This window comes from Equus caballus, chromosome 25 (genome assembly GCF_041296265.1).
Source record: "Equus caballus isolate H_3958 breed thoroughbred chromosome 25, TB-T2T, whole genome shotgun sequence".
Taxonomy (NCBI): Eukaryota; Metazoa; Chordata; class Mammalia; order Perissodactyla; family Equidae; genus Equus; species Equus caballus.
The window spans coordinates 42,076,874-42,104,746 of NC_091708.1; the positions used below are offsets into that span (position 1 = coordinate 42,076,874).

At 46.0% G+C, this 27,873-nt stretch overlaps 1 protein-coding gene across 8 annotated transcripts in view; it reads left to right on the top strand.

The window, feature by feature from the left end:
- Positions 1–23,122, top strand: part of NUP214 (nucleoporin 214) — a 97,472-nt gene extending 74,350 nt beyond the window's left edge. For 4 of the 8 annotated variants that reach the window (XM_070250868.1, XM_070250872.1, XM_070250867.1 and 1 more), the window contains exons 31-36: positions 7,784–7,940; positions 14,303–14,455; positions 19,145–19,316; positions 21,332–21,471; positions 22,316–22,340; positions 22,858–23,122. In XM_070250868.1, the coding sequence (XP_070106969.1) occupies positions 7,784–7,940; positions 14,303–14,455; positions 19,145–19,316; positions 21,332–21,471; positions 22,316–22,340; positions 22,858–22,891 (681 nt within the window). In that variant the 3' untranslated portion in view covers positions 22,892–23,122. The remainder of the gene's footprint in view (positions 1–7,783; positions 7,941–14,302; positions 14,456–19,144; positions 19,317–21,331; positions 21,472–22,315; positions 22,341–22,857) is intronic. The other 4 variants (XM_070250871.1, XM_070250874.1, XM_070250869.1 and 1 more) reach the window with 1 other exon arrangement.
- Positions 23,123–27,873: the final 4,751 nt, after the last annotated feature.

The window sequence follows — 27,873 nt, forward strand, 5'->3', positions numbered from 1 at the left end:
CGATGGTACCAAATGCCAGCAAATATACAGAGCAACGGAAACACACACACGTTCTGAGTCGGGGTCTAAGTTGGTACAACCACGTGGGAAAATAGTTTGGCATTATCTAGTAGGACCAGCAGTTTCACTCCTAGGTTTGTTCTTTAGAGAAACTCATGCACATGTGTGCCAGGATAGGAGAGTGTTAATAGCAACATTGTTATAATAACCCAAAACCAGAAGCAACCCCAATGTTTATCAACTAGATGAACTGGTATTATTCTGTAGTCGAAGGTTACCTAGCTGTGAAAATGAACGAAGTAGAGAGCTACCTGGGTCACTCTCCCAGAATACTGTTGAGCCAAGAGATAGAAAACTTTACTGTGATTAACTCCTTATTGCCTCGTAACACCCCTCCATATTCTTCCTCATAGAAATTATGTTTGCAATTAGAGGGGCCAGAAATGCAAATCAGTATTTTGTCTATGATGGCAGGGGCTTTTTCTCTTGTATTCATTGCTGTATCCCCGGTGCTTAGGACTGTGGCTAGCACATGACAGACATTGTGAAAATGAAGGAGTTTTCAGATAGTAGGGGCACCCTCAGAAAAATCTAGGATATAGAAGACCTTCGCTCCCATTATAACATGAAGAAAACTGCAGATAGTGTGAAAATCACAGTCATTCTATGGGTATTGGAATTAGCCAGTGCTGTGTAACGAATTATCCCAAAACCTAGGACCATTTACTTACTTGTTTTCGTCTGTGTATCCATCTATCTCCAGTGATTGGCTTGGTTGTTGGTTCAGACCCTAACTGGAGCTCTTGGCTAGAACATCTAAATGTGGCTTCTCTGTGTGGCCTGGGCTTCCTCACACGTGGTGGCTGGATTTTAAGGAGGAATATTCCAAGAAAGAGACAGAGCACGGCAGGAGCTATAGAATCTTTTATGATGCTCAGAAGTCTCAGAGCATCATTCCTGGTGCATCCTCTTGTTCAGGGCAGCCACAGGGTCCCACCCAGGCTCAAGGGGAGAGGAGTGGACTTCACCTTCTGCTCTAGAAGAGCCTGTGAGTCTAGAAATATTGCTCTGACCATCTTTGGAAAATACAATCTGTCCCAATGGGACTCTCAAAGAGTGACAACAAGAAAGCCTTGTTGAACTCATTTCCAGAGAAGGGAGTCCATCATAAGTGAGCACTGTGATACAGCAGCTTCTGGAGACAAATGTCAGGTCTGGGTTTGGGAAGGTGCAAGAGGGGCCTTGCTGAAGACAGGAAATTTACCTGGAAAAGACAGAAAAAGTTATTGGCAACAATGGGGACAAGCAAAACAAATGACCAGTAAACACATGAAAAGGTGATCAATAGCATTAAACATTAGGAAAATGAAAATCAAAACCACAGTGAGATACCACTCCACACTCATTAGCATGGCTATAATTTTAAAAAATAAAAAATAACAAGTATTGACAAGGATTTGGAGAAATTGGAACCCTCATACATTGCTGGTTGGAATATAAAATGGTGCAGCTGCTATGGAAAACAGTTTGATCGCTCCTCAGAAAGCCAGATATGGAATTATCATCTGACCCAGCAATTCCACTTTTAGGCATATACCCAAAGGCGTTGAAACCAGAGCCTCAGACAGACACTTGTTTGCCGGTGTTCATTACAGTGTTATTCACAATGGCCAAAAGGTAGAAACAACCCAAGTGTCCATCGGTGGGTCACTGGATAAGCGAAATGGTATATACATACAATGGAATATTGTTCAGCCTTCAAAGTTCTGATTCATACTACACGTGGATGAACCTTGAATACATCATGCTAAGTAAAATAAGCCAGACAAAAAGAGACAAATATTGTATGATTCTGCTTAAATGAAATATTTAAGTAGGTAAATTCATAGAGGTGGAAAGTGGATTAGAGATTCCCAGGGGCTGGGGAGAGGAGGGAATGGAGAGTTATTGCTTAATGCTTACAGAATTTCGGTTGCAGTGATGAAAACATTTTGGAAATAGATGGTGTTGGTTGTGCAACATTGTGAATGTAATTAATACTACTGAATTATATAGTCAAAAATGGTTAAAATTGCAAGTTTATGTTATATCTATTTTACCACAATTCTTTTAAGGTTAATAATGTGATACACCAGAAACTATTGAATTTTATACTTTAAATCAGTAAGTTGTATGGTATATGAATTATATCCCAGTAAGGCTGTTTTTAAAAAAAATTGGGATCTAAAGACATGCAAGTACAACAGTAATTTGTATGGTATGAAAATCCTCCCTATCCATCCCTCTCCCACTTTTGCTGAGAGAAAGGGAATAAAGGCAGGACTGAAAAGCAGAAAGAATTTGCACCGTCTTGCAATCCCCTATTCCCTGGACCTGTTGAATCCAAAGGTAATGCTGGAGCCGAGCTGCCTCCTGGCTCCAGGCTCCATCACATATAAGACAGATCACCTAAACCCTAGCAAAGACAGTGTTGGGCTAACCAGAGGTGAGTTCATTCTTGAATCTGTGCCTCAGTTCACAGTCAACTCAACACGTCCTGAAATCCGAGTAATTAGCTCCTCACTCTGGGATACAGATGAAAGAGAGGCTCTCACCCTCTAGGAAAAATATTAGTGTTCTTCAGTCACCACACCGCTGTTCTGTATGCAAAGTCCAACATACCAAAAGAAAATTATGTAGCCCACTGAGAAGCAAAAATAAAAGGGGGACCCACAATCCTGTTTTAGAAATCAGCTAAAAACACCTTAGAGATCCACATATTAGAACTAGCAGGCAAAAACTTGAAAATAATTATTGTGCTCAAGAATTTACAGGAAAATAAAAGAATGGTTGAGTAAGGAATCTCAGCAGAGAAATGAGGATTACAAAACAAATGGAAAATCTGGATCTGTATCTGAAGTTTAAATCTAGCATCTGCAATAAAAAATGGTTAGACAGGTTTAACAGTGAACACTGCAGAAGAACGTGAACTTGAAGATAATGTCAGTAGAAGTTATCTAAGATGAAGATCAGAGAGACTGAAAAAAGATTGGACAGGACATTAGTGACCTGTGCAAGAGTATCAGACAGTCCAATGTATGTGTAATCAGAGTCCCAGAAGGAGAGGAGACAGAATGGGGTAGGAAAAAATACTTGAAGAGACAAGGGCCAAGCTTTTCCAAATTTGTTGAAAAGCAGGAATCTACAAGTCCAAGAAACTGCAAACCCCAACCAAAAACAATCAGAAAACTACACCTAGACACATCATAGTTTAGCTTCTGAGAACCAAATAGAAAAAGAAAAAATTCAAAGCAGCTAAAGAAGAAAGACTCGTGACATACAAGGAAGCAATGTCTTGTGTGGTTGTAACAAGATATTGGATATATGACAGCCATAGCAAAAAGGCAAAAAGAATGTCTTTGCTTACTTTGGAGTAGACCAGTGGCTCTCAACTGGCATCAGTTTTGCCTCCAGGGGAGTTTCCCAATCACAATGTCTGGAGACATGTTTGGTCCTCGTAAGTAGGAGATGCTACTGGCATCTAGTGGGTAGCGGCCCGGAGATGCTGCAGAGCACCCTACAGCCCTCCAAGACAGTTACCCAGCCCAAAATGTCAATAATGCCGCTGTTAAGAAACCATTAAGTAGACAAACATTTCTTAGAACACAAAAAGCACTAACCGTAAAAGAAGAAAATTAAAAAACTAGACTTCATCACAATTGCAAACTAATACTCACCAAAAGACTTTGTTATGAAAATGAAAAAGCAGGGCATAGACTGGGAGAAAATATTTATAATACATATATCAAAGGGCTTCTGTCCAGAGTATACAAAGAAGTCCTATGAATCAAAAATAAAAAGACAACCCAATGTTTAAAATAATCAAAATACTCAGACACATACTTTACAGAAGAGGAAATGCAAAGGGCCAATGAGCACATGAAAACTTGCTGAGCATTGTTAGTCATCAGAGAAATGCAAATTAAAACCACAGTGAGATACTACTTCATGCCCACCAGAATTGCTACAGTTTAAGCACTAACAAGCAATTGTGGAAAAGATTGAGAGCAGCTCGATCTCTTAACACATTGCTGGTGGGAGTGTCAAATGGTGCGGCCACTGTGGAAAACCATGTGACAATTTCTAAATAAGTTAAATATACACTAATTTTATGGTTTCTACAATTCTAGGTTAGGTATTTACCCAAAAGAAATGAAAATACATGTCCACAAAAAGACTTCTCTAAGAATGTTCCTAACAGCTCTGTTTATGATAGTCCAAACCTGGGAACAATACAGGTGTTCATCAACAGGAGAGTAGTAAGCCCTGGCATAGTTGTACAGTGGAAGACCACTCAGCAGTAAAAAGGGAAGAACGACTAATGTATGGATGCATCTCAAAAGCATGTCTTGATTCTAGCCAGGCCAGTTAGGCGAGAGAGTAATAAAAGGCGTCCGATTGGAACGGAAGTCAAGCTGTGTGTCTGCGGGTAATGTCACATAGATAGAAAATGGCAAGGGATCCGCTAGAACATTATTAGAAGAAATGGATTCGCAAGTTTGCGGGACACAAGATCAATATTAAAGATCAATTAGATTTTTATACATTTGCAGTGAACCATCTGAAAATTAAGAAAATTCAATTTCTGATAGCATCAAAAAGTAAAATACTTAGGAATAAATTTAACAAAAGAGGTGCAAAACATTTACTCGGAATACTGTAAATCGTTGTTTAAGGAAATTAAAGGGGATCTAAATAAATGGAAGGACATTCCATGTTCATGGACCAGAAGATTTAATGTTGTTAAAATGGCAGTGCATGGGGCCAGCCAGGTGGTGTAGTGGTTAGGTTTGGGTGCTCTGCTTTGGTGGCCTGGGGTTCGCAGGTTTGGATCCCAGGTGTGGACTTACACACTGCTCAGCAAACCGTAGTGTGTCAGCATCCCAGACACAAAATAGAGGAAGATGGGCAATGGATGTTAGCCCAGGGCCAGTCTTCATCACCAGAAAAAAAATAGGTAGTGCATAGCTAGTAAACTGTAGAACCAGGGCTGTCCAAATTAATTGAATCCCTCATGCAGGAATTCAGTGATGAGTAAGACAGACAAAAGTGGGTGTGTTCACAGAGCTCACACTGCCTGGAGGGAGTCAGTCTCTATTGAAACAGTTCAGTTTCAGACAGTTTTAAGCACTGTTAAGAGAATGGAGTGATAGTGGTCAGGGAAGATGATTTAGGTGCCTTTCTGAAGAAGTCTCGTAAGTGTCTCTCTTTTCTTTTTATGTTTGTTTCTTTGAATTAGAATCAAATTAGGTCCACATGTTGAGATTGGTTGATAGGTCCCTTAAGTCTCTTTATCTGTAGGTTACCCTTCCACGTCTCTCCGTCTTTTATTTTTCCTCATAATCCTCGTAAGCTGTTGAACAAAGCAGGTCATTTGTCCTGTCGATTCCCTGGGCTCTGGCTGCTGACTGCATCCTGGTGGTGTAACTTCCACGTTAGCATGTTCCTCTGTTACTTCCTGTGAAGTAGTGCTTGAGTCTGGAGGCTTGATGAGATTCAGCTTTGATTTGTTTTTTTGGCAATATTGTATGGCTGGGTCTTGAACACTAACTCACGCTTTAATGATATTAAGGAATCATTGTTAATTTTCTAGACATGGTGATGGTATTATGGTTTACGTTTGAGAGATTTATACTGGAAAATCAGTGGATGAAATGGTCAGACGTCTGGGATTTGCTTCATACTAGTAAAGGATGGAGGAAGTAAATAGGGGCATAGATGAAACTCAACTGGCTGTGAGTTAATCGTTGCAGCTGGGAAATGGATACGTGTGGGGGCTTCATTATGCTCTTCTGTTTATTTTTTTACACTTTAGAGATTTTGCATAATATAAAGTTTTTAAAACTATTGTTAATTATCGCAATTAAAATGAATGGGACTTTCTCTAACCATTTATGAGGAATGGTTATAAACCATTCTCAGTAACTGCCAGTTCACATTCACTGCAGTGAAGTGTTAGCCGCTTCCTTTCTACAATTTCTACAGATATCCATTATTTTTCAAATCATGTTTTTAAAATTAAGTTGAACCATCTGAACTTGCTGGGGTTTTGTTGGTAAAAATATCCATATATTGGCAATTTCCTGTGTTTCAGCCTGATGCAGGGAAGTCAGCTAAAAAATTTCGTCTTTTCTACCTGCGTGCATTACTTGTCATGTCTTCTTTCAAAGTCAAGTTTACTAGTTATCAGAACCTATGCTTTTATGCTTGGATTGGATTCCAAGTTTTAAAAAGCTGTTACTCATCATTAAATGGTTGTAGTAAACTGTTACTGTTGTTTTTAAAGAAGTTTCAGAAACAAAGAGAAAAAGTGAAAGAGATAAGCAAGTACATTAAGTCCATCCCCCTCAGGTACAAATTTGGTTTTTTGTCCCTTGTTATATTCAAGGCGTAAAGACTGGTGTGACCGTACCCAGTGAGGGGAGAGGGATGAGCAAAGGTGCTGTCCAGAGGTGGACGGACCACGTCCTGTCAGGGCTTTTAGAATTCTTGAACAGGAGTGCAATGACCTGACTGCCCTTTTAAAGTGTTATTCTAGCTGTCGTGTGAACATAGGTTGCCGTGGACGCAGAGCATCAGCTAAGTTGTCTACAGTCAGGCAAAGAGGCAGGTTCCGTGGCTCAGGCCAGGTGGCAGCTGTGCACCTGCAGAGGAGGGACACGCTGCGGGATGTTTCACAGGGGGCCCACTAGAGGTTTGACTTTTGTGGGGATTAAATAATTACTTGTAAAGTGCCTAGCACATAGAAAGTGCTCAATCATTGGTCTGTTATCGTCGTTAAAATCATGAAAGCAGCCATTTTTTGAGCATGTAATTATATTTCATGAGCTATTCTGAAGTGTGCCGTGTTTCTTAGGTCATTTAATTCACTCATCATTTTGAGATGGGTGGTTTATTACCCCCATTTACACAAGAGGGACTCCGACACCACTCCGCCTCCCTTGGAAGGGAGCTTCTGTAAGGTTCCAGTGCACAGTGGCCCGTTTCTAAAAGCCCATCTTACTCTACATTATCAGCCAAGGAGCTAACGCCCTTAACTAAAGTTAATGATCCCCCAAATGTAGCACTGGTCTTCCTGAAAGCACTAGTTTCCAAACAGAAATAAAATGTGTGGCGTCTGATGCAGCTTTGAGTCAGCATGCTCCCTAACTTAGCAGCATCCTCTGGGCGTAAGTTTGCAAAGTTGGACAGAATTCAGCTGTGGTCATCATTTCAACAATGGAGCTAATTTAAGCTTATTTCTGCAGTACTGGGAAAGTTATTATGAAATAAAAGTTCACATATTGGGAGAAAAGACAATGTAAATCACTTAGCATCAGTTGCTGCTGAGTTCAGCCACAACTAGGGGAATCAAAATAAGTGGCACTCATAATAGCCCAGAAATGTTTTTAAAGTTTTGCGTTAGGGAGTACTCTTCAGGAGGTGGTTTTCCGGTCCCTGGCATTGGGTCAAGCAGAGACTGCAGGCAGCAAGGCAGATAAACTTTTTAAAATTCCCACCTACTATAAATCATCTTTTCAGAGAACTGTGAACGTGGATAGCTTGAGAACTTCTGATTCGTAGGAAGTCCCTGTCCAGAGTCCAGCTTCTTTCGTGGTTATCAGAGCATTCGTACCAGAACTAATCAGAGTTCCCTTGGTTTTCCCATTTGTACCAGCTGTGAGTGCCTCCTTTCCGCGGATGTGGCCTGCCTTTTTCCGATGACCTCTCATCCTATCTCACTTCCTGCCCCTTTTGTTTTTAGCAGTCGTCCCCTTCCAGTGGTAGCGTGTTTGGGCCTGGAAACACTGGAAGAGGGGGAGGTTTCTTCAGTGGCCTTGGAGGGAAACCCAGCCAGGATGCGGCCAACAAAAACCCATTCAGCTCGGCCAGCGGAGGCTTTGGACCTACAGCCACCTCAAGTAAGTTGAGAAAGAGTTTTCCCAGTCCCTCAGTCCCCTGATGCAATTGTCATCTTGTTGGTGTTATCAAAGCTTCAGTGAAAAATGAAGAAAGGAAAGAAAAGGTCTGGAAGGCCCACTTAAAACATCTTCCCCAAAGCAGTGTGATCTGTTTTGGTTTTGTTTTTTATTTTTGGGTTTTTAATGAGATGTCCTATATAATCATGAAAAGACATCAGAGCTGCAGGGAGAGAATCTGAGTATGAACTGCTCCCTTCTCTCCCAAGGCCCAAATTGCTCTGTTTCTTAGCATTCAAATGACTTGAAATGAATGCAAGCAGACAAGCAGAAATGAGAGCAGCAGAACAAGCTAGCTGTGCTTGGAGAAGGAGCATCTGGACTTTCGTTTGTGTAGTACTCTCTTTGAATTTGCTTTAAAATTCAGCTACTATAGAGAAATGTCACCCAAAAGTTGAAGCCTTCATTATTTCTCATCTTTTACATTTTTGTCTTATTTTCAAATGAAGCTGTATCTTTCTGCAGGCAGTTTCTTCTCCAGCTAATTTTTAAAATTCTTTGTGTGATCTGTTATTCATGGTTTGAAAGAAAATTGTTTGTTTAAATCTTTTTAAAAAATATCCTGCTGCTGATGGAGGCTGAGATGGGAAGTTGGGAAGCTGTTTGTCATCTTCGTCTTAGCTTCTCATTTGATACGCTGTCCATGCAGCTTTGCCCATCCATTGTGCCTAACAAGATCTCAATGAATCAAGAGCTAACGTTCTATGGACAGGACGGATATCTCCTTAATATTAAGGCCCATGGGGTTAAAAGCAAAGCTCTCTGGGCTGAGCCTGCCTTCTGGGTTCACACAGCAGGTATTTTGATGTCACTGTCCCTCTAGTAAAATATAAGGAAAGATTATAGTCAATAGACACATACCTCTTAACTTGTGAAATTTTATAATCAGACATTTGTGTTCTTTAGCTTTCAATGTGCCAGGAGGAATTTAGGATCCTAGACTGAAAGGATCTTAGAAATCGAGTCTAGCAGTTTTCAAAAACTGTTTCTGCAGATGAACTCTCAAACAGAATCTTGATATGTAAAACAGATAAAAATAGGTCACTTGGAAGCAAGGGTCAGGAACCAGAGTTACACCTGGGTGGTTTCCCCATCTTTTCCCCAGCTCTCAACACAGAACCGCAGGGCTGCACAGCACGTACTTTCAAAACATGATCCTTGTGTAGCACTCTCCATTTTCCAATAAGGAAACAAGCCCAAGATGGTTAGGTGATTGTTTTTTTGTTTTGTTTCATTCACAAAACCAGAAAGTGGCAGATCTAGAACTCAGCTAGATCATACATAATGTGCCAAACACAGCATCTGGCGCTTGCTAGTTAGAAATATGGGTTTATCCCATAGGTAACTTATCATCTGCAAGATTGTGTTACTAGCCTATTGTTAAAACTTAGGTGTGTACCCTTGTAAAAATTCCTTTTTTCCTGCCTAATTTCCTCTCTAGTGTCATGGCTCTCACCTGTCAAAGAATTGCCTTCTCTCAGTGGTGGGCTGGAGCTGGCTTGCACTGGCTCACAAGAGCCAGCTGTGCACATCTCTCCCCAGCTCCACGGTCAGTGACATCAGGAAGTATTGATTCACACCATGGAGATTGGACAGTGCTACAAATCAGAACCCTCCCTCCCGCCCCCCAGCCTCTTGTTCACTGGCACACTATTGTTTCTAATTCTTTACTTCTGGTTTAAAATAAACACGTGTCTATCTTGATACCAGACGCCTTCTGGTCTTCATCTCCTAAAGGCTGGCTATTGGAAACTAGCAGTTTACTTTTATGCTGAAGGGATGTTTAAGTGAATTTGAAAGGGTACAGGAAAGGCTTAACATTATTTTGTTTTTGAAAACTAAATTATGATTTGATAGTGAAAGAGACAGGATTCTCTGTATCCCCAGGGATTAAGTGCCGGATAGGAGAAAGGAACAATGGAGAAGGAGCCAGAAGTCATCTGGGGAGGGCATTGTCCTTGCCACAGGACTGAGAATGCTTTCTGCAAACCACCAGGGACAGCCTCTTTCTCCGTGGGTGCCTCTGCAACATTTGATACTTGCCAGCGCCACTTCTCTCCCGGATTGTATGGGTCAGCTCTCCTGGTTCTCTTCCTGCCTCGCAAACAGTTCGTTTCTCTCTCCTTTTCTTCTCTTTTCTCTGTCACTGTGGGGTGTGTTCCCCATCGTCACCTGGGTTATCACAGTGGTCTCCAAACTCCCCTCCCTGCCTCCAGTCTCCTCTACTGTGGGCTGAAAATCCATAAAATTCAGTGTCTAAGACTCCACTTTGATTTTGCCACGGTCCCTATGCAAAACCCTTTGGCAGCTTCCTAGTAACTATACGATAAAGTCAAAACCAACTCCTTAGGCTGAAATTCAGGGCCCTCTGTGAGCTGGCCCCAGCGTCCTTTTTTGACTTTGACTCAACACCCCCAACACATTCCCTCTATTTTGGCCAGTATGTCTGCTTGCTGTCCTTCACACCAAGCACACACCTCTCACTTCTCCCTGCTTCTGTGCCAGGGTCCCACGCTCCCTCCACTCCACCCATCTGAACTGAGCCTTCCTGTAAGGGCGAACGAAGGGTCACACAGGCCCTCAGTGCTCTCTCTTCTCTGGAATCCTGCAGCCCTTGTATTCCATTCCTTCACAGGACATCAGGCAGAAGCGACCCAGCCTTTATTGATCACCTCTTGTGTGCCAGGTGCCCCATGTGTGTGGTCCAATTACTTCTTACAACGGTGATTTTAGATGTGGCCGTCCCCGTTTTACCAATGAGGAAATAGGTTCAGAGAAGGGATGTGGACTTAGGGAAGTAGCAGCCGTTGACTGGCGTCACCAGAGTTTGATCTGAGAATGTTTCCTGGGCTCTGAGCCACCGTGTTGCCTCCTGAGATCTTCTAGCCTCACGTAATGGAACTCCCAGGTGTGCCTTGTTTGACTGCCCTTGTGCTCGTTCCACGCGGCATTGAACACGCTCCCTTGCAGATAGGTATCTGAGCAGATATTGAGCAACCAGCAGTTCCCTTTGTGACATTTAGGCCCCAGACTGCCTGGTCCGGAAGCTGCCCTCTTTAGCCCTGAGAAGTAGTTGGAACTGTGCAGTGACCGAGACGGACAAGCTAGGAGCACTGTTGCTTGGAGTTGGCTTGCGCTCTGTCCACAAGCTCACACTTTGTAAAGACTTCTTCTCTCTGGCTTCCCCAGAGACTCTACCAAAGATACACTTTTAACCCCTGGGCTCATTTAAAATTCAGCACCCCTGTGACTTGTTACCTGCAAGGACCTACTGCCTCCTGAGTCTTGTTCTGAGGCCACTGGTTAGAACCATTCTCAGCACATTCTTTCTGTTCAGAGGTCTGAAAGACTTACTCGTGTGAGGATGAAAAAGCCACTTGATCAAAGGGCCTGCAACTGTTCTTTAAGAAAATGTCTTGGAAAGTGTCCTGGATGAGAGCTTCTTGAGAACCCCCTTCTCAGTGCATATTCAATTCTTGTTTAGTGACTTTAGACCTGCAGAATGACATGGGACCTGGTCTTGGTGATATTATTTATATCAAATTTATATCAAGTATAATTTAATTTAAATTGAGTCAGACCTTGATCTTAGGTTTCGCTAGTATTTTTGCCGAATAAAAGATCAGCGAAGATCCTTGTTGTGCCAGCAGCATGGGAGCCCCAAGCGGATGCCAGTTTCCCCGTACTTGTCACCCCCCAAAGTGGAAGTCATCTGGTGGCTCTGCAGAGAAAAGTATTCTCACTGGTTTGTTCCCAAGTGAAAAAGAATCTTCTACAATGAAATATTCTCCAACAACAAAGATATTCTCTTATTTACCATATTTTCAAGAGCTAGAGACTTATTTTGGAACCATTAGGAGAGAACAGAGAAACACACTGTTGACCATGGAAATGGAAAGAACAGACATCATTTCATGCCACTTTGTTTCAGAGCAGCTTAAATAAATCCTAAAATATTTCAACATGCAGCCTTCCTTTTGAGACTGCAAATGACAGCTCTTACAACTTGAATGGTTTAATTCTTGTGATCTTTGCAGAGTGAAAAGGATTTCATTTCTACAGCTGACCTACTCTGTGTTTTGTTACATTGAACCTGATTGGGGTATGGCAGGAGGAAGAGTTAAAGACAGAGAGGGGCAGTTATATTTCCTGAGGGTCTGCCCTGTGCCTGACTGGGTGCTCCATATACGTTATCTCATTTGATCTTCACAGCAGCCTTACGTGGTCACAACTGCTGTCCCCATTTCAGGATGAGAAAGTAGGAACATAGGAAGTTCTTGCCCAACTTGATAGTTATTAGGTATTCTAAGTCAGGTCTGACTGTAAAACTCATGCTTGTTCCACTATAATAATGCTATGAACGTCTTAAAGACAGAAGATTCTTAAAGATAATGGATAAAGAAGCCCAAAGACTTCTAAATGTTCTCTGACGTCTCAGGAATTTAAGTCTCCCAATATTGTCCCAGTAGAATCATTTCCCCTCGGTACTTTGAATTTCTCCAGGAGGAGATCTGATCCCTAATCTTGTGCTTGGGTTTGAGTGCTATTTGGAATTTTGCATTGTTAGCACCAACAAAGTCCGAAAATTGCAGTCCTCTGTTCTTGAAATTCCAAGGAGCCTGTTTTCGTCTCCAGTGGCAAATGCACTGCTATTGGAGGAGCCAGATGTAACCTCCAGCTGGCTCTTGAAGGGAAAGATCAGACTGTTCAAGAGGACATTTTGTAGATTCCAGCAGGGGATAAATAATCCTATGGTACTGTCCGTGAGGATAATGGAAAGGAACTTCTAAATCGCTCCCACTGTCAGTGCCTGACACACTCATAGCCAAGCTCTCAGACTGTCAGCAGTAGTTTTCCAGAGCAGGTGACCATATGGTAGTCCGAGGCCCTGTGCCTAGACAGTCGAGGTGATTGTGCCCCTGAGATGAGGCTCCCTACTTTCTAGACTGTAGACCAAGAGCGTTCCAGTGAGAAATAGCAGCAGTTGCGTCTCCCGCTGGGGTGGGATTGGTGCAGAGGGAGATGAAAGACTTTGGGATTGACAGGTTAGGGGTGGACCACCTCTTGAAACAGCTCCACTTGGAGAGAGATAGTCATCCCCTTTCCACTGCTCTCCTTTCTGTCACCTTCACACGAGCACCTGATTAGCTTGTATGGCCTTGTACCGATGTCTGTACTTCTCACTTGGTGACACAGAGTCAACTCTCCATTACCCACCCAGAGCATATCATTTCAGCCTCCTATTAATGCCTGTGTCTTTGGGCATCGACCCCATTTCAGGATAGCTTTTCCCTGCCTTATTGTGGGTGCAAACTCATTTTACTGAAATACCCATCCGTATGTGGTAGGGAAATGTGAGTGGTCCCCCCTCCAAAAAAAATGTAAAAGAAAAATTGCTGATACATAGTATACTATCGGTGTTATCTGAGGGATTGCCTCTGTGTATGTGACTTTGGCTATTTATATATTGCCTGTCAGATTTGCATTTCTTGTAACAAACAAAAAACTTCTCACCCGTCTTGGTTTGTAGAAGTTCCCTTGTTTCCTTTAATTCCTGGAGCCGATTCAGTGCGTAGTTGAGGGAGTGACCCGTTAGATAAGTATCTAGAAGGTCAAGGGCTTAATTGCACCTCTTAGAAAGAGGAAGTAAGACTGGAAATCTTGCTGGCCTCTTTATGTTCTTGAGAACATCCCTAGCTCCCATCAGATCAGAGGTAGGAGCAGCATGGGTTTTCTCGTGTCATCTGCCATTCTCTGAGCAGACCAGGCAACAGCAAGCATGCCCAACTGGACTATAACAGCAGAATGCTGGAAGCCATTATGCTTAGTTTGGATTTACTCTAACTTTATTTTCTCTGGTTTGACAAAATTTGAAGTTGGTCTGCACCTGCATGTGAGGAGATTGATGAAAACAAGCCTTAGTCTTCAGGAGAAAATTGTCTCCTGTGAAGCTGCCGTATCAGTCCTCTGTCGGTGGATAGGTCTGCTGGGGGAGCACAGATGAGTTTCTGCAAAGGAGCCTTGTCATTGGCGCCTGTTGCTGCCTCTTGATTTTGTGCCTGTAGGATCGTCCCAGGAAATCCTGAGCCTGGGTACCAAAATGATTAAGAGCTTGTCATCAAGATGCATGCACATCAGAGAAGGTATCCATTTCTCTACAGCTCTCTTCCCTTGGATCCTAGATTTCTTTGTCACTCCCTTCTCCTGAAACAGCCCGCTGAGGTTTCATCCTTCTCTGTTCTAAGAGGTAAATAAGGACACTTTCTCCCTCTGGTCTCCCTCACACCTGTTTTTCATCTCTTCAGATACCTCTAACCTATTCGGAAACAGTGGGGCCAAGACCTTTGGTGGATTTGCCAGCTCATCATTTGGAGAGCAGAAACCTGCTGGCACTTTCAGCTCTGGAGGAGGAAGTGTGGCATCCCAAGGCTTTGGGTTTTCCACTCAGAATAAAACAGGTACCACTATCCTTACAAGCTGTGGTTCTTTTTATACGTGTATTTACATCTGCATAGATCTGAGAGGAGATCTCTCTAGGGTGGTTCCCAAGGGAGTAGGATGGCGTATGGGTGAAGTGCTTTTTCCCCCAATTTATTTGTATATTCACTGAGCATCTGCTGTGTCCCTAACACTGTTCTAGATCTCCTGAGACGTGTTGGAAAGCACAGAATGCATGCAGTGCAGCCTTTAAGAGAACTTAGAGTCTTCCTAGAGAAGAAAACATTGTAAATATTTATCAGTTGCAGAACAACCAAAGTAAGGGAATACAAAAGAAAGTGATAACTGAAATGTAAACAAGAAAGCATCCTGAGTCACAGACTTGCTTGGGTACCCATTACTGTCATAGGCAGACAGATTATCTGTTTAATTTTTTATGTCTATATCATTTTGCCCTTTTTCACAAATCACATTTTGAGTATAGCATACATAAATATATTATGTGTACATATGCAGTATCCACATATCATAAGTATACTGCTCAGTTAATTTTCACAGTTGGAATATACCCATATAATCAAGAATAAAGAGCTTACCAGCACTATTTTTTATCCCAGCATTACTTTTAAAGTATACATCTATAAGCTGTGTGACTTTTTTTTTCTTTTTAAAGATTGGCACCTGAGCTAACAACTGTTGCCAATCTTCTTTTTTTTTTTAATTGCTTTCTCTCCCCAAATTCCCCCAAGTACATAGTTGTATATTTTTTTAGTTGTGGGTCCTTCTAGTTGTGGTATGTGGGGCACTGCCTCAGCACGCCTTGGTGAGCAGTGCTATGTCCCCGCCCAGGATCCAAACCAGTGAAACCCTGGGCCTCCAAAGCGGAACGCACAAACTTAACCACTCGGCCACGGGGCTGGCCCCTGTGTGACTTTTTATAATTGTCTATTACATTTATAATTAAAAATTTTAAAGAACAATATATGCTTAGGTAGAAAAACATACTTCATTTCTGTCAACTGCCTCTCTGTGCTATTTCTGTCTCTGAGATGTGCGGAGAGTCTGCACTGCTACCCCTGTTGTGTGGAAAATTGTGTGAAAAGTTTTTTTTTAAGCCAGGGGGCAGGGAGGAGGGTGTTTGCTGAGCAAGCAGATTTTTGAAGCAAAGTCCCACGAGTAAGCAGGCAGGATGCTTCTCCCTGCTGTGGAGTCAGGGCAGACTTGGCAGTTAGGCAGCTTCCAGCGGAAGGAGCCCACCTGAGGACCAGATCAGGCGTGGCTCTGATTTGGGACCGCCCCATGTTAGTACCTAGAATTCTGCCTTTCGGAGCCTAAATTGCAGTGGTTTCCAAAAGCACTGTGCACCTTCCCTCAGACCTGTGACTCGGCTGGGTTAGTCTTCGGATAGTTCTGGATACTCTTTTCCTGGAAGTTAAAATGGACTAGATGAGCGTTGCAGCTTTATTTTGGCTCCACCCTTCCTTGCAGTGACTGATTTAAAAAGGAAAAGGCTACAGGGTTCTTGATCCTGGTTAAATGTTACTAAGAAATTTTAGTTCATTAATCATCAAGACTTTTTTTTTTTTTTTGAGGAAGATTAGCCCTGAGCTAACTACTGCCAATCCTCCTCTTTTTGCTAAGGAAGACTGGCCCTGAGCTAACATCCGTGCCCATCTTCCTCTTTTATACGTGGGACGCCTACCACAGCATGGCTTTTTGCCAAGTGGTGCCATGTCCGCACCCGGGATCCGAACTGGCGAACCCTGGGCCTCCAAGAAGCGGAACGTGTGAACTTAACCACTGCGCCACTGGGCTGGTCCCAAGACAATATATTTTTTAAGGAACCTGATGATGTCTTCTTTGACTCGTGTGTTTTCTTATGTGTTATTCCTTCTCCTGGAATCAGGCTCCAGTTGATGTGAGAATCCAACGCTCTCATTTTTGTCTTAGAGAAAATATATCCTCCCGCCTTTCAGAATATCTTTCCTATTTGCCTGTTGGCCCCATGAAGCCACCTAGACTGATGACTCTAACAGAGAAAGCTGCCTGTCAAATACATGAGATGGATGAACTAGTAACCAGAAAGGGGAAAGTGAGGGTGCAGGAAAGACTGCTCTCCCCGTGCTCTCCTCTGCTGCCGCGCTTGTGTCCGCTCTCGAAGAGCTCCTTCCGCAGAAGGAGGAGCCCCGAGTGCGGAGCGCAAGGCAAAGCTGCTTTACACAGAGAGCTTCCTTCCTGCTGAGGCAGTGCAAGTGCCTGTGGCGTCAGGAGTAGCACTGTTTGCTGTAAGAGGGATGGATTTTAGATTGATGGTTTGAATGAGTCTGAAAAACTTCAAGTGTCCATCCTCCCTTCAATACAGTTGCGTTAGAAAATAATACTGCTGCAGATGATTTGGGGTGGGACAGACTAAAAATGACCCTGCTGCTGTCCCCAGTCCATTGTGTTCACCCCGCTGCCCCGTTGGTGGAATTGCTGGACTTAGTGGCAGTGGAGGGAGGCAGCATGACACATGATGGTTGGGTGACAGGTGCTCTTTTGAGTCGCTCAGACTTTGTTCCAGGCCCAGCTCAACCACTTAGCAGCTGGCTAAACTCAGACAAGTAATGGATCCGCCAAGCCTCAGTTTCCTCACCTGTGAAGTGGGGTCCCAGGTTTATTGGGGGATTCAAGCAAACTGCTCTGCGGCACCTGGCACCACACCTGGCATGTAGAGGGCCCTCAGTAAATGAGATATTTTATTATCATTCATTATTAGTAAGTTTCTGTTTCTTCTGGAGAAGAAAATCATGAGAAGATGGCATCTGATAAAGTCGAACCCCTCCTAGCATCAGGAGTAAGTTGCCTATCTCCAAAAATAAGACCAGAGTGACCATTCTCTTCCTATTTCATTTAGCTGTGACCCAGGTGTATTGTTTGTGGCATTGTGTGTGTGTAAGTGTATGTGTGCGTGTTTAATCTGCTCCCCTCCTCTGTCCAGTTTACCTTCTGTATCGTTGTGACTTCTCATTTTTCACTCACCTTCCACCAAGAAGTCTGAATAATATTGAGTGCTAGATAAAGCCCCGTGTATCTAGGAAGAAAGTGTAACTAGATCTGTGAGCAGTCTTGAATAATTCAGCTGCAAGGGTTTTTTAGCGCTTTTTTTTTTCCAGTCTGTTATATTTGTAACCAGTCTCCGTTATCATGGCTTGGAATTTCACTCAAGGTTTTAAAATACAGAATGTTAACCCAAACGTGAGCCTTAGCAAAAAGTATCTTCTCACTTGTGCAACCACTACTAAGGGTAAACAAGCAAATAATTGAATCACAAAATAACAGTTAACTAACGAGTTTAGCTGACAGCTTTTCATACCCAGTATTTGATCTTTCCTGATTCAGGTGGCAGAAGCTTATGGTGGGCTTATGCCTGTAATAAGGAGGCCTGATTGATCCTGCTACAGCGGGACTCACTTTCTCAAAGGGGCGAGGATAACATCCCTGTCTCCTTAGGCTGATTGCCTCCTTGCTTGCCCCTAGGCCGCCATCATTCCCTTTAGCATGTAGCTCGGAGGCCAATACTCATTTTAACAAATACTCCCCTTTAGAGCACATTTCTTGTACCATTTTATTCCCTTCCATTCAACAGACACTCCCTGAGGGTCTCTGCTGATGGCCTAGATGATTTAAGGAGTATCTTGGGGGCTGGGAACCCTCCTCAGGAGCAGAAGGGATAGTCAGGGAAGGATGGTCCCTTTTTCTGCCTGAGGGGCATCTCCAATCCGAGGAGGCTGCCCCGGCACATGTAACCCTTTTCCGTGCATCCCCCACACGCGTGCAGCCCTGCCAGCCCGTGTGCCTGAGCAGCCGTGCTGGGGCCTGCAGAGGGCTCCTAGACTCCGCTGGCTCTCCTCACAGCTGAGTGGGTGCTTTATCACACTTACACAGCAGCCTTCCTCCAGAGAAGACATTCAGCCTGCTTCTTTATTGAGGAGTAATTCCTGACTGCGGAGAGAAAGCGTTTTTTAAAAAATTTCTGTACAAAGAGAGAGAGACCTGTGAGAGATGTGAGAGCCATTAGGCTTTAAATAAATAAAAAGCCCCTGGCTGAGTGCCAGTGCCAGGCGTCTCTCTGTGCCTCCTGTCGCCCAGGTCACAGGTTCTCCCCGAGAGGGACTTTGGGCCTCTAATTTGATCATGTGGGTTTCCATGAAGCTGGATGCCTTGCCTGGTGGTGATGAGTAATCAGATCTGTCATCTGGGCAGCTGAGTAGGGATCGGAGTTTTTGGGAACCATTTTTCAATGAGGAGTCTCACAGCTGCCAGAGGGGCTGGGAAGGGACCTGAAACGACCACGTTGCTTCTTGGTGGCCGTCTCATTTCACGAGATTGAGAGCTGATGAGTTCCGCGTGCCTCTGGGAGGCACTGGGCATCTCGCAGACAAACGTGGGGGCTGCTGGGTTCTTCAAATTCCAAGGAGCTCTCCCGAGTGGAGCCCGGACTCCTCTACTGGAAACAGATGGAGGGGGGCGACTTGGTCTTTGGTTTTAATAATTATTGTGCTGATGGAAGGGTTGTTGCCCTTTGTTATAGTTCTTTGTATTTGAATTTCTAACATATTTTTCTTTTTTCCTTCCTCTTTTGATTTGGTTTCTCACTGCTCATTGTCTTCTCTTCCTGTCTCCTTTCTTTCTCCCTATTTCTGTTTGTTTGCCTCTGTTTTGCTCAGGTGGCTTCGGTGCTGCTCCAGTGTTTGGCAGCCCTCCTACTTTTGGGGGATCCCCTGGGTTTGGAGGGGTGCCAGCATTCGGTTCAGCCCCAGCCTTTACAAGCCCTCTGGGCTCGACGGGAGGCAAAGTGTTCGGAGAGGGCACTGCGGCTGCCAGCGCAGGAGGATTCGGGTAAGCTCCCCGGGGAGGGACCTCAGGAACCCCACAAGCTCACACCAGCCACAGGTGCTGAAGCCTGCTACTCTTGTTGTGAAGGGAAAGTTCCCTGCTCTTGACTCACCTGAAGGCACCTCCCTCGAGATCAGCAAACAGGTCACTCCAGGTTCCTGTTCTCTCTAGGGGAGGGCCCATTTCTTCCAAGCCAGACTCCTTGGAGTGCATGAAGAGACGTGAGCTGTGTTGCTGTGCCCTGATATGTAGAGTACTGATTGGCAGCCCCCGTTCTCCTGATGGAGCTGAGCGATTGGTTAAAGGAAGGAAAAGAGTCCTGCCATGGCTACTTTACAGCCAAGCTTGTCCCTTGTGTGGTAACATCTGTTAGGAAGTTCTGAATGGACAGTTTTCACCAGGTTCTTTCCTCTTGGGATTGTTGTGCACTAGACCCATTGTCCTTGAGTGACAACTCCTTGTGTCCCCTGCTCCACTCCAGACCCCCAGATTGGGTATTCAGTCCGCTTTATTCAGCTTCTGTCCTAGGCACTAACCACCTCCTGCACTTGCAAGAGTCTCCATCACTGCTCGGCTTTCACAGCTGCTCTGAGTGCCTTGTGCACATCGTCACTTGAGATTGCCCTGTTAGGGATTTGCTTTTAATGGCCCCGGAAATTGAGTCTGGTTGCCAGAAAAACTCCAAGGAGAAAATAACCTTCACCACACCACAAAGTGGCCGTAAAATAATGTGGTGATGAGCACAGAGTGTCTGGACAAAGGCAGTGTTGGTGTCTGAAATTATCGTCTGGTAGACCCCTGGCACTCGGCACTGGCTCGGGAGGCAGAAAGCTAAAGATTGGGGAAGGCAGGCTTTGTTTTTGGGAATTGTCAAGGTAGCTGGGATGAGTCTTGGTGAAGTGATACCATCTTGCTCTTGAAAATAAACTTAAATATCTTCTTATTCATACCCTTTCCCCTCCATGAAAGGAGCTCGTGCAGAAATACTAGCAAATTTCAAAGAAAGTGAGCAAGTTGATGTATTGCTTCTTAGATTTCATGTAGAGACTAATGGCTCTTTTAAGTTTCCCCCAGGAAACCCCAAGAATTAAACTTAAGGAAAGCTTTTAAAGGAGAATTGGGACTGACTTGAACCGGTATTCTTGGCTGGTTTTGGTGGACGCTGTTCTCTCCAGTGACCACCTGGCCCAAAGCACTACAGAGTTGGTAGAAGGGTTTTGGTTGACTGGGAATCTTGAGGTTTTATTTATTTATTTGAAACCAGCTATTTTCTTTGCTGGTAGAAGAGTATCATATTCTGCCTTGGAGGGGCTCTCCCACATAAATCCTGGCTGGCTGGGTAGTTCCATTTTGTTGAACAGGGTAATGAGTACCAGCTCTCATATGAAATCTCCAGAAGAGCCCCTCACCTTTTTTCAAGTCCCTGGTCTCTGACCCCACAGACATCTGAGGAGTTCCCACTGCAGTTTGTGAGAGGCCTGAGGCAGGAGTAGGAAGAGATCAGGACTCTGGGGGCAGAGTACAGTGAAAGCAGGCCCCTGGCTGGCTGTGCATGCAGAGCAAACCTTACCTCATCTTGACGGGTAGGTAGAACCAAGATCCAGAGAGGACCTGAAGATTAAAAAATGGGGGAGGGAGGATTGTCGACAAATAAGAAATGCTGAAATGATGGACGAGAATTGAAGAACTATTGGAGGCAGAAAAGGCAAAAAACGTAGTGCTGCTTAATTTCCAAGTGACCTGGAATTTCCAGGCAGTGGTTGAAAACTAAAACACTGGACAAGTTGGCTTTCATATTGTATTCCTGTTATTTTTCTTCCCAAAGCTGAGATGAAGGTTTGCTCTGGGCTCTGGCCTGTGCTTTCTGAGCGGCTGCTATTTTAAACCGATAAAGCAGGCACGTCACCTCGATTCATGGATGTCGAGCATCCCCAGATTGATGAGGGTGGACTGAGGCTTTCGGCAGCAGCATGGCGGCACAGCCGCGCTAACCGGTCTCGTTTCTCCCTGGAACCCAGGTTTGGGAGCAGCAGCAACACCACCTCGTTTGGCACCCTTGCAAGTCAAAACGCTCCAACTTTTGGATCACTGTCCCAGCAGACTTCTGGGTTTGGAACCCCGAGCGGGGGATTCTCGGGCTTCGGATCAGGCGGAGGAGGTAGGCAGCCAGCCAGTCTCCCCTCTCGGTTCTCTCCTGCCTTGTCCTCAGTAAATGCCCCTCACACCCATGCCAAAGAAAGGAGGGCTTTTCACCTGGTTATTCAGTTTAAGTATTTTAAAAGCTGAAAGTGGTTGAAAGACAAAATGTTCTTTTTAGATTTTAATTAGACTTGTAACATTGTGCCATTTCTTACCAAATAAAGAAATGACTGACTTGATTTTCTCTCACGATTTGAGAACTCAAAATAATAAGCATCTTACTAGACCTTGGTTTAAAAATCCAAACCAGCAGGCTCAACAAAACAAGATGTGAAGACTTCACAAAATGCTCATTTGTTAACACTCTGCCTCTTCAGACAGTGGAATATATATATGTTCTGTTTTCATCCTTGCAACACACTTATGAGGCACAGAAGTTAGGCAAGTTATTATATTACAAATAAAGACACAGAAACACAAAGGGGCCAATTTGCCCAAAGGGCCAGACGGTGAGTATCAGAGCCTGGCCTAGAACGCATGTATCTTGCTTCTCTGGCCTCAAGAAGTGGAAGCAACTGGATGGAAAAAGTAGAAAAAGCACGTTTTCCTAATGAAATGGATCTGTGTGGCAGGGTACAGCTCCGTGAGAGGGGCTGTGCCCGAGACCCTCTGCCTGCGCCCAGCGCGGTGCAGAGGGAAGAATTCCAGAATACCGAGAAGCCGGCCCACCTCCCTGCCTGGCCGCAGGCGGGGCTGGAGAGCTTTCCGCAGGCAGGCAAAGGAGGGAAAGAGCTTGGCCTGGACTCCACCCTCGGCTTCCCACTGTCTGTGTGTTATAACTGGACCCTTTTCATCTCTTTCAGGATTCTCCTTTGGACCATCTAACTCGTAAGTATCTGTCTTCAATTTTGAGTCATCAAATACAGATGGGAGAGTGTATGATATGTGAAAATATGGACTACTATTTTTCCTGTCTTTGTACATTTTGTATCCATTTTTCCTGTTTTGAAAGCTTGTCCTGGGAGCATGGGGGTGCCCTGGCAGGTTTGGGTTTTGTGACTTGCTGGTCTCAGCAGGAATATGGCAGGGGGTGGCAGGCCTAGCCCTCTGAGGGCCGTGGTAAGAGAGAATAATGTGCCATCCGACGGGCAAAGGCTGGAGGACAGGACTCAAGAGGCGCTGCTCCTCATTGCCCTGTTGGTGTCTCAGAAGCTTCCTGCTCGCCACTGGGCTCCAGGCCCGTCTCCAGTCTGATGTTTTCATCCTCAGTCTAGTTTCTGCCTAGAATTGCATGACGCTAAGAATTCAGTCCTGGACTTGGAACCCAGGCAGCTGCATGAGCCCCGAAGCCCTTCCTCGGTCGGAGCAGGAGCTGACCCGCCTCTCTCCCGGCGCTTCCTTCCAGGTCTGTCCAGGGCTTTGGTGGCTGGAGAAGCTGAGTGAGTGTCCGTGTGTCTCTCGGTTCCCGTGACCAACTGCACTCTCAGCTCCTCTTCGCTGAGAGTCGCTGGAGCAGCCCCTTAAAGTGGATGTTCTCGTTGAAACACACCAGAAAGAAACAGCAGAAACCAAAACTCTGGAGATGCTTGCTTGCTTGTTTTGTTTTGTATTTCGTGTTGGTTGTTTTTTTCCACCCCCTGCTATTAAACTGTTTGATCTGTTTCCATACAGAACGTATGTAGGTTTTTTCAGGTCACAGCCAAGGAGAGAGGTTTCCTCATTTCTGTGGCTTTGAGAAACCTGCACTGCCTTCCATCAGCCAGCAGTGTATGTCTTCAAGGATGACAGCAAAAGTAACCTGCATAGGAGATCAGGGAATAAAGGGAGTAGGCAGCAGCTTCTCCCGACGGTCCCCTGGTCTCCTCGACCCAGGGCCCTCCACCCAGAGAAGAGGGGGGATGCTGGCGGCCACCTTCTGGAGGCCATAGTGTGTTCTCTCCCCTTCGTGTCTTTTTTCTGTTGGGTATCAGGAGCCTTGGGGTGCCAACTTCATGGCTGGGTGGAGGGAAGGAAACTCATGCAGGCCTTGCTGAGTTCAGAAAAGACGCAGCATTTCAAGTATAGGCACCTGTGAGGCGAGCATGGCGCAGACCAGTGAGTGCCCCGACGCCTCTGCTGCCCTCGGGACATCCTTGTCAGTGCATCTTCTCGTTTTGGCTCTCGGATGCTGGTGTCCCCAGCTAATTTCTTCTGTTCTGGAGAGGAAGTAGACAGTTGATTGAGAAGACAGCCTTGGTCTCCAGTAGGTGACAGTGACATTGGTAACCAAGCCTGGCCACTGTCTGTTAACCGCAGTGCAGATAACCCTTGGGTGGACCCAGACTACTGCCCAGTACCACCACAGAGCATTTGCTGGGATGGCCTAGAGATCGTAAGTTCAGTCTCACTAACGTGCGTGTAACGCAGTGTCTTTCAGGGCTGGGCCTATTTTATTTCTCAGGCCTGTGACATCCTAGACAGTTGCTGACAAACGAGGACCGCTCGCATCGAAGCAGGTGTAAGAGTTGCTTCTGTTTCAGGTCCGGAGTAGGATAGGGCTTGGGCCTGGGCAGCAGCAGGGAGGGTTGGAAAGGGACGGTTGTTCAGAGTTGGGCATAGTGGAAAGTTGTATTTTGAAATATTTAAATAAGAGTTTTCCGTGTGATTTAACTTGTCGTCTTATAGCCAGGGTGTGGCTTTGCTGGTTCTGTTAACTTGTTGGGGAGGATAGACCTCAGTTAGGTACCCCTGTGCCACACACTGCTCTGCTGGTCCCCACTCTGCCAGCACCTCAGCCTCACCTGGGAGTCCTGTGTGGAGTACAGACTCACCCGGTCCCCCAGATTCTGATTCTGCGGCACTGAAATTGGGCCTGGACGCCCGAGGGCATGGAGTTCAGTGGTTTCTTGCGCTCATCAGCAGAGGAGCCGCGTAGAGCAGCACTGGCGGGTTTCAGGGCCCGCAGACCAGAATCAGGTCCGCGGCGTCCCTGTGTGACTCACTCTGCTCTCTGTGCAGTTTATGAGAGAAGAGTGAGGGTCTGTTCGTCCTTCTCATTCATTATGGCGTCTGCCTCTTTCAAAGAGCTTGGACTTCAGTCATTTAGTGTGTACCCTTTTTGGTCCTTGTGGAATTGAAGAGCTTGTCTCCACCTGTTCCCACATGTGGCCCCCTGGAGCCTTGGAGCCAAGGATAGTCCTCAAGACATGCACACAGCCAGGCTCGTTCCTCCCACACGTGCTCTCCTTTCTTCATACTCAGGGGTCGTCTTGATACAAAGGACCTCGCACTTTGATGGGAAAGCTCACAGCAGAGGGCCTCCTTTACAGGGAGCATTGTGACGAGGGACAAGAGCAACTTCTGCCTTGACGTGCCATCCTGCCGACCGGCACCCAGACCACGCCAGGCTCCTGTTCTTCTCTCTTCCCTGGAGACTCTTTTTTATAAATAGAAGCTGGTTCAGCCTAAACCCTTGACCCCAAATTCTCTGCATTAATCCTCTGTTGAGGTGACATGTGACATCTCTCCATAAGGCCCTATCAGCTGTGCTTGGCCAGATAACGCCCCCCCACTTGCTGCCGGGGGAATGCACTGCTGGCGCCTGAGCCCCTCTGAGTTCCTTTTTTGGGGTCGATTTCACTGGTAGGTGGCAGGGGTCATCTCAGAGCACAGCCAGCGAGCATCCCCTGAAACCCAAGCTCCCAGGATGTGGCGCTGGGAATGCGCAGTGGCTCCAGCCTGCCCAGCAAGAAGACGCGGGGAATAAGCTTTTCCCAAATAGGGGCCGGCAGAGAGCTGGGGTAAGGGTGTGGAGCCTGTGCCAGTGAGAAGGGACCATGACTGCTGAACAGGCCCAGGGGATGCCACACCCAGTGCCTGTGGCACCGTCAGCTGTAGTGGGTAGGCTGGCAGTCACAATTGGCTTAAGTTGTGTTTCTGCTTATGTAGCTCAGGAAAGGCAGGGGAGTAAGCGGGAAGGCGGTTTAATGAGCTAGGTCATGTTTTGCTTGGCTTTTCCAGACATAATTGTTATATATTCATGATTGGTGCTTCAGATGGCAACACAGTGATAGAGGCCACAAATCGGGTTTCTCAGGGACAGGAAGAACCCAAGTAACAAAACAAGCGAGTGTACGAGTCCGCTTGCATGCTGATGTGGCTGTGAAGCCCTCTGGTACCTGACTGGTGGTCCCCTCACGCTGTCCTGCCGTCCCCATGAGCAGCCTGGTGCTTGCCTTCAGCTTTGCTCTGTTTCCACCAACCTCCAAAGTTTCTAGGTCAGGTCTTGGGCACTACAGAAAAGGCATGGACCGTGCAGGCTGATGCCAGCCCTGACCCTCTCTAGCTCTGTGGCCAGCACGAGGCACTTGGCCTCTTGATGTCCTGAGGGCTTTTCCCTCAGTGGTAAAGTGGAGGGGAGGACAGCGGTGCTGCAGGTGGCTGTGAGGATTCACTGAGGTCACACACATTGAGTACCTGGTGCAAAGTTGGTCCTCACTAAATGGTGGCTCTTCTTACCATGCGGGGTCTTGCCCCACATCCAGGGTAAACAGTTCTAAATAGATGCCCGCTTCTACCTCCTCTGGTTTGGGCTGGAGGCACCTTCCATCTGGCTGTCAGCCCCTTCTCAAACACAGGACCACGGTGGATGGGGGGGTCGTCCCTCACTGAAAGGAGTGCTCAGTTTTAATTTGACACTCTGATTCAGCAGAGCTGGGTTGGGCCCTTGAATCAGTTTTTGACAAGCTTCATAGGTGATTCCAATGTAGATGGTCCATGGACCACATTTTGAGAAACGCTTTAAGCACAATAACTATTTTCCCTCTCCGGAAGGATCTGAAAGAGAACGTGACTCCCATGGACATGTTTGTTTGGCCATTAATCCAGGATCAGGGATCTTTCTGGAATTGTCAATGAGAGACGTCAAGTTTACATTTCAGCTGTCGCCTCCTTCCCGTTCAGACAGCTCTGCACGCCTCCTGTGCGAAGTCTCCTGCTGAGCCGATGGGAGGAAATGCCTTCCTGGACCTCAGCAGGCCTCCTGGCGCGCCTCATTCCTCCTGTGTCTGGTCGCCACGTAGTCCTTTCGTGACAAAGTAACATGGAAGGAAGAGCAGTGTCCCCGTGTCCTCCCGAGCTTGGCGCTCTCAGTCTTGTCTTTTTCTCTCCAGTTTCACCAACTCTCGGTTCTCATTCACCGTTTCTCTCGGAACACCTGACCGGTGCTTCTCAGCGTTTACTGGCTCTTACAGTCCTTGTTCTTCTAGGCACCGCCTGCCGGGTGGAAAGCATGGGAGGGTGGATCTCCCACGGGGCTGCCTGGGCTCGGCTCTTCTCACCCCCGTCCTGTTCTGATTTGTCTGTTCCTTCATCACTCTCATGTGGAAAAAAGCAGTTGGACTTATATTGTTGTAGCACCCAAGCTGCTGCTGTTGCCAGAATGTTTCCTATGGAAAGTCAGTGTTCAGCCAGAAGAGAAAGGGTGCTGTGGTCAGATACATTGGGGAAAAGAATGGACACAGCAAAATTTAACAGATCTTTTTATTGAAGGACTCTGAGCCTTTAGTATGCAAATTTGCTTTGTAAATCAGTAAGATGAAATAGCCATTTCCCAAATCTTTTTGACCAAGGAACCTTGCTGCTGGAGCCAAATTCCTTGGAACTCATCCTGGGAACGGCTTCGTTGTTGGTGTCTCTGGACAGAAGCACAGCATACTTCTTGCAAGTTGTGTTTCTCACACGCATTCCTCTCTTGTATTCGATTATAAAAGTAGTGATAATTTATTGAATGCCTGCTGTGTGCCAGGTACTGTCTATCCTAAGTGCTTCACAGACATCGCCGCGTTTAATCTGCAAGCTAGATGCTGCAGCCCACACCTTCCGCATGAGACCGCGGGGCCGCTCGAGGAAGGGGCTGGCTGAGTCTCGGGCTGGGAGTGGGGAGCCAGCAGGAGCCCGAGTCGTGCCTCCTGCCCTGCCCGCTGCACGCTCCCCTGCCCTCTGTGAGGCCCGGGCCGCCCACCATTGGCTCTCACGATTTTGCTTCCCCACGATAGCCATTCATTTAGAAGAAATACCTGCCTGTTCACGCCAGGAACACTGCTGAGCCCCTCCTCACAAACCTGTGCCGTCTGCCCGTGGAAATGAGCCAGCCCTGGACGTGGAGCACAGCGAACGTGCTGCCTATTGTGTGGTTGCTCGCTCCCCTTCTGCTGGCTCCAGCCTTGTACTTAGTCATTGGCTGTCTAAACTGCGACCGGCGGGGGGCGCGGGGGGGTGGGGGGCGGCGGAGGCTGAGGCTGTTTAGCCCGTGTTGGTGCATGCCATACGCGGATGGGGGCTTGCTAGCTGCTCTCTGAGGAAGGTGAGCAGACCCTGGAGGAAGCAGCTGGCTGCAGGCCCTTCAGCTGTCTGATCTCCTCCTCTGCCGTCTATCCGGGGT